At 40.2% G+C, this 6,790-nt stretch overlaps 1 protein-coding gene across 3 annotated transcripts in view; it reads left to right on the plus strand.

Annotated features, from left to right (window-relative positions):
• The window catches only part of cdk18 (cyclin dependent kinase 18), a 40,008-nt gene that overhangs the window by 20,118 nt on the left and 13,100 nt on the right, over nt 1-6,790 (plus strand). For all 3 annotated transcript variants that reach the window (XM_086198390.1, XM_086198388.1, XM_086198391.1), the window contains exons 6-8: nt 2,876-2,990; nt 5,766-5,860; nt 5,953-6,015. In XM_086198390.1, the coding sequence (XP_086054516.1) occupies nt 2,876-2,990; nt 5,766-5,860; nt 5,953-6,015 (273 nt within the window). The remainder of the gene's footprint in view (nt 1-2,875; nt 2,991-5,765; nt 5,861-5,952; nt 6,016-6,790) is intronic.

The following is a 6,790-nucleotide window of genomic DNA, read 5'->3' on the forward strand; positions in this document are numbered from 1 at the left end:
ATAAAAGCATCTGTAAAAGGATGCACAACACGGCTCATTTAGCAGCATTTTCATTTCAGTCACTAACTGTGAGATGTTTGTTCCTTTACTGAATGAACCAACTATAGAGGCGAGTGTGCCGTGAGCCTTAAGCGTGAGTGACAGCCAATGGCTTAAAATGCTGGAGTCTGGCTCAGCAGGTCCAACAGCAACTGAAAAGACTGAAGCAATATGACACTCTTGTTCATCTCCGAAATTCAGCAACCAACGTTTTAATGTGGTATGTTTTAGGACAGCACCTCCAGAAGCTCGGGGATGATGGTGCATCCATGTTCCATTTCTTTGAGTCAGATTCCACAGTGGGAGCCCCAGTCAGAATCATTTTAATGATCTGATCCTAGTGATCTGGTGCACTGAAAAGATCACGTTTTCCGTTCTCCGCTTGCCAGAGAAGGATAATTTCAGAGGTTCAGGTTAGAAAAGCTTGAAATTACAAAGAAATATTTCATAATAATTAGTCATCTGGCCAGGAACTGAAGCTCTGATTCCCCCCCCACCCCCACTATGGGTAACTTTGACCATTTTCACCAGTGTGGCCAGGTCACAGAGGTTGCCTGTATACCTGTCTGCTAGATGTGGACTGTCATCCACATATCATGCATTTGCCCACAAACCTATGTTTGACAATTGTGTTGACTGATGTTACCAAAGTAGTGAGTTAATTCATACTTCATCAGATGTGGGGGCCCTCAGTCTTTACCCAGTGCTACACATCCTTTTTACATGCCTGCTACACCATTAGTTCAGGACAGCCTGATAAGTGTCTGATGATGTGACGATGTGTGTAAATTCCCAAGTGTTATTCATGTGTTTAATTGCTCAAAGCTTTTATGTGATGTAAAAGATAATATTTGTGGGTTAGACCCTGGTTGGGCAGCAACAAGCCATGTATGGTTTCATGTTTTTCCTTGTACAGCATCCTTAGTTGCCTTGAAAAGCTAAATCATTTGTATTTCATTCATTACCCCTTCAGCGCCTTCTTCTTTCCTTCATTTCTATTCTCTCCTAATACTTCCCCATATTGTATCCTTCTCCTGTCCATTCTTCTGCAATTCTTTTCTGCAATGTCTCCCCACATAAAGATCTCTTTATTTTCCATTCCTATCCATTTTAGCTTTTATTTAAATTAAGAAGAGCTTGCTGATTTATAACGAATAGTTTTCTTTTGTCTCTGACACATTTAATATACCTGTGCAGGCGTTGTGGTTTCAAGAGTTTAATCTCAATTATTCCTTAGTTGATCTGAGGAGCGATTCTGAAGATTTGGACTTTGACTTACTTCCATTCCTGCAGTTCCTTTTATGTGTTCTAGATATTAGAGAGGATTGTCTGTTTTCATGTCAGCTCAGTCTTGGTTCAGATTCGGAGTGAAAGCACCATTTCTTTGTTGTCAGTTGAATAAACTTTGTATATGTTCCTCTGTGTTACAAGTAAACAAACAAAAAATCTCAAAGATACATAGATGAATAAATGCTCAGGTCAGGGCCAGAGTGGGAGGCTGTACCCCTCTGACAGGTCTTCATCATCATTACAGCTGAAAAATTAGTGGAGACATAACTGTAAAGAATACACTACAGATGCAAGAGTGTTTATTCTCATACACAATGCCTTGCTGATAACCAATCGTCAACTAAAATCTGTATGTTTATTCTCCCTGTGTTATAGCATTGTCAAACAGCATTCCCCGGATGTTTGATCATGTCTTTGTATAGCCAGTTAAGAACTTAATGGCACCCCCTTTACATTTGTCTTTGGTAAGCCCTAAATGCCAGCCTTCAACAAACCTCTAAAGCAGTCAGAACATGCATTATTTGTGACAGGCCCCATGCCGCTGGCGGTGTGCTGTTCTCTCTTCTTTCATATGTGAGCTCACCCATCTCTCCACCCTACAACCTCTCCTCTCCTCGAGTTTGAGCCACCCTCCCTAGCTCTCTGGCCTACATAGGCTGGCCATACGCAATACTAAAATTTCCGTCAATAAATTAATTCATACTAAATGTACTACACACTAAATATTTCCATTATACAGAGTAAAAACAATGAATACTGACTACAACATCCCTTACCTGAGCACAAGTAGCCAATCAAGCTCACACAAGCTCTGGCTGTTTATCTATTAACTATCATCTGGACTCAAGAAAACTTTAATGACTGAGGTCAAGCTACGGCTAAAGCTACATCTAGCTCTGTAATGAAGGTTTAACTTCCGTTATGAGTCTACATTTATCAACAGGTTTTGCAAAGCCAGAGAAGACCAAGGGCATTTTCACACCTGTGGTTAATTTGCTCTGGTAGAAATCAGTTGATAAGGGAGACTTGGTGCCTTTTCGTATTGGATCGCTGGTTTCATACAGGCAACATGTCAAGCACACCTAAATGTATCAACAAATGCTGAATGTAGCCCATTTACTGGTCAGAAATCATGTGGGTTTTGCTAGCGGATAAGGGGCTAGGGGTTTGTTTTTGTTATTCAAAATGGTAACGCCTCGGTTCATGTTGCATGGCTAACAGCTGGTCCACGCCAAAGCATTCAGGTCTTGGTATGCTTGTCTTCCAAGTGCTGGAAAAAAGTTCTTGGAACTAATTCAGTGAAAATAATAAAAGCTGAGGTTCTTTTACATAACTTCTCGTCTCATGAACAACACATTTACACACATTTTATTCTCGCAGGATGAGATGATTTGAGATGGCCACTGTAGGTGACTGGGAGCAAACCAAGAACCTACTAGACACCCTGCTCTGCTACCATGCAACCACCATTACTGATGTAGCGGAATGAAGGCACAGCTACTGGTACACAAATAACATTTCCCTCTTTCTCTCTCTGTGTTAATAGGGGACATATGCCACAGTGTTTAAAGGGCGAAGCAAACTCACAGAGAAGCTGGTGGCATTAAAAGAGATTCGTCTGGAGCATGAGGAGGGAGCTCCTTGTACTGCTATCAGAGAGGGTACACACACACACACACACACACACACACACACACACACACGCACACACATTCCTGTCATCAAGGGGACAGCAATTCTAGATTAGAACACATCATACCCTCACCTCAGGAGATCTTCCTGTGCACTGTAAAACCTGATGAGTTACCTCAACTCAAACTGTATGAGGAAACATCCATCCATCTTCTACCACTTATCCTGTTAAGGGTCGCGGGGGGGGCTGGAGCCTATCCCAGCAACCTTCGGGCGAGAGGCGGGGTTCACCCTGGACAGGTCACCAGTCCATCGCAGGGCCAAAATACAGAGACGAACAACTATTCACGCTCACAGTCACACCTATGGTCAATTTAGAATATCCAGTCAGCCTCCCCCCATGATGTCTTTGGACTGTGGGAGGAAGCTGGAGTACCAGAGAGAACCCACGCAGGAACAGGGAGAACATGCAGACTCCACACAGAAAGATCCCGCGCTTGAGCCGGGACTCGAACTTTGCTGTGAGGCGACAGTGCTGACCACTGCACCACCGTGCCGCCTATGAGGAAACTGATAACCTTAAACAATTCAGTGTATTAACTCAAGCAATGTAAGAATAAAATTATTATTTGATATGCTTCACAGTAGATTGGATTCTCTAAATTGACCGTAGGTATGAATGTGAGTGTGAATGGTTGTTCATCTCTGTATGTTGGCCCTGTGATGGACTGGCGACCTGTCCAGGGTGAACCCTGCCTCTCGCCCGTAGATGCTGGGATAGGCTCCAGCCCCCCTGCAACCCTTACTAGTAAGGAATAAGCGGAAGATGACGATGGATGGATGCTTCACAGTAACTCAAATATTTATTACTGATGTACTTTGGGTACATAAAGCTAATGTTACCAGTTACAGTAAATTAAGTGAATTAAACCGTTAAATATTCAAGAATCTTATGCATCATTAATCCAAATATTTTTAAAATGTGTTATTAAATGTACCTGATTTAAGTAAGATTAACTTAAATGAATAAATGTTGCCGCTTAAGCTGAACTGATTTATTTGATTTCCACTTGAGCAAACTATTACCGTACATTGTAGTTGTGACAAGCTCAACCTTTGCTGTGGCCACTTGCTTCATTTGATGAAACAGATTGCCTTGAACCATTGAATTTCTATTAACACAATCTAAAAACATAGACATCTTACTCAATTTAAAGCATTTATTTACTTAATGTGCAATACTCATAACTGAGAACAATATATATCATTGTCCAAAAATGAAATGTTTACATCAGTAAAATGCAAACCTTTCTTTACCCTATCAAAACAGGAGAACTTCATGATCAAGATTTAAGAAAACCACTTGAATGAAGTTAAAGAAGACACTTAGCTTCTCTGGGTTGCCCTAATTTAGAGTTTAGATTAGTCCAAACAAAATCGGCAATGAATCATCACGAAGCCTTTTGAAAAAGATTGGTCTTTCAGCACCTGCCTCATTCTGTTTCGTTTCTAATCTACACTTCTATTTTTCTTCTCGTAATTGGATGTAATCTGCCTCAAACAACCAATACATTGTGTTTTTGTATGTACTGGTTTGTTTATCTCCCTTGTACCTGTAAAGCTACCTCAAAAGATGCTGTATAAATTCAAGCTACTACCTTTAGTATTTATTACACATGTTAGCTAATAACTGTGGTTACTAGCAAGTGTCAACAAGGTGAGGAGGAAGAGTGGCTGAAGGTTATGTTTTGAAAAGATCATTTTACTTACTTCAGAAATACTGGACCACAATAGACCTTTGTCACAGCAGCCATTTTGATATAAAAGAGTAAGTAAACATAGGTGTTACCAATGATTCTTCTTAAGGTTCAAGTCCATTCAGGGCAGACAGTCAGGGTGCAAGTTGCAACCACTATTGTTATTTTGGATGACTATCAATTTTTATGATTCATTATTTTAGCTGTAAATAAAACACAAGTAACAGAATTTATCCTTAGTTAACTAAACAACAGAGTGATTTAATCAGCCTCTCCAAAATGCCAACTATTCATCTGACTTTTTGCTACAAAAATGAAATGAGAAATGAGAAAATTTGTGTTGAGTTTGAGAGCTGAGGAGCAGTTTGGCCAGCTATCATGTGATTGAGCTACCTCCTTGCATGATAATGCGAATAATAACGGTTGTTTTAGAGTTGTCTCCTCTTACTCATCTTGTTTTTTGGCATTTTAAACAAATTAACTGTCTCCCAGTGGAGAAATGAGTCAATCAAATCAGTTTGGGACTTGTTCACAGTGAGGTCCCCAAACATCTGGCCAATTATTTGAATTGCTTCACAATCATGCAACACGAGGCAGGTCATTGAGTTTTATTGTTTTCAGATTTAAAGTCATTTAGGAAAAATTACCTTCTTATTGGCAGTGGCAGCCGAATGGAGCAAACTTCCAGGGTCTCTGAAACTTCTTGAAGCAGATATCTTTTAATCAGGCTCTGAAAAAGTGGAATATAGTCTTATCGATCTGGAATGTCCTTTAATGTTTATTTCATATTTTTTAATTTGTTTTCTGTGATTTTTTTCAACATTGTACTTGCACCTGTCAGTTGATTTTGCGTGTTGTCTGAATCAAGTATATTTAGAGACAAAGTTTACATCCATTCATCCATTTTCTATACTGCTTATCCATTAAGGGTCAAGGGGGAAACAAAGGTGGTGCTATGGTTGGCTTATGTAAGTTTCTATTGTGAATTTAAAACATTTTGGAGAAAAAAAACAGCAGAACTCCTCTCTCCTTCCTGTGTCCAACCAGTGTCCCTGCTGAAAAACCTAAAGCATGCCAATATTGTCACACTGCACGACATCATCCATACCGAGCGCTGCCTCACGCTGGTGTTTGAGTACCTGGTGAGTAAATTCAGCTTCCAGTATTCATTTGATCAAGAGGTACTTGCCTCTTTTTAGTGGTGGACTGAGTTTGATGCTGTCATGTCTTCTAGGACAGTGACCTCAAACAGTACCTGGACAACTGCAGGAATCTCATGAGCATTCATAATGTCAAGGTGAGCCTTGGAGATCTGAAGCACCAGTAACTACAACAGGAGGAAGAAAACACTGTCACTTTGTCACTACAGCTCATAAATGGTCACTATTTAGTTTTGAGGTAACTTTCTGGAAAGGACAGCTCAGAATAATAATAATAATTCATAGCACTTGTATATCTAAATACCGACAGACACAACAAAACCAGTCAATAATAAACTAGAATATGGACATTATCCCCTTTGAGAGCGTCTGTCTGCTCTGGCGTGCTAGCATGTTCATTACTTACACAACAACAACAACAGATAACGCTGCAGGAAGTAGGATGTCAATAACAGCGCCAAGTCATCAAGGAGCAGGTACAGTAGGACCCCCAACCTAATTTTAATAACATTAGTATGAATGTTATGCTGCCCAAGGCTCTGAAGAGATCAGTAACCCCCCCCCCCCCCCCCACAAACACACACACACACACACATGTTCTGCTATATCCAACATAAATCTGAGAGACAGGAAACTGTTGGTTTAGTATGAACAGGAGCCATTTTTATTTGTTAACACTGTACCATATGGGTATTTTTAGCTAATGGTTACTTTTACATTAGATTGCGGAATATACATTACTTGAGCACAATTTATAAATGGTCTTTGTCACACATTGTTAGGTGGGCCTGAAGTTGTCCTTCACCTTAACTCTAATCTATCCACCCCAAACTCCCCCAGTTTTCCATCCATCTTTTCTGTAACCTGAAAATTGACATGAATGCCATTGGTAAATGATTCCTAGACATATAA

Source organism: Aulostomus chinensis, chromosome 3 (genome assembly GCF_037954235.1).
Source record: "Aulostomus chinensis isolate RoL2024-O1b breed Wild chromosome 3, RoL_Achi_v1.0, whole genome shotgun sequence".
NCBI lineage: Eukaryota > Metazoa > Chordata > Actinopteri > Syngnathiformes > Aulostomidae > Aulostomus > Aulostomus chinensis.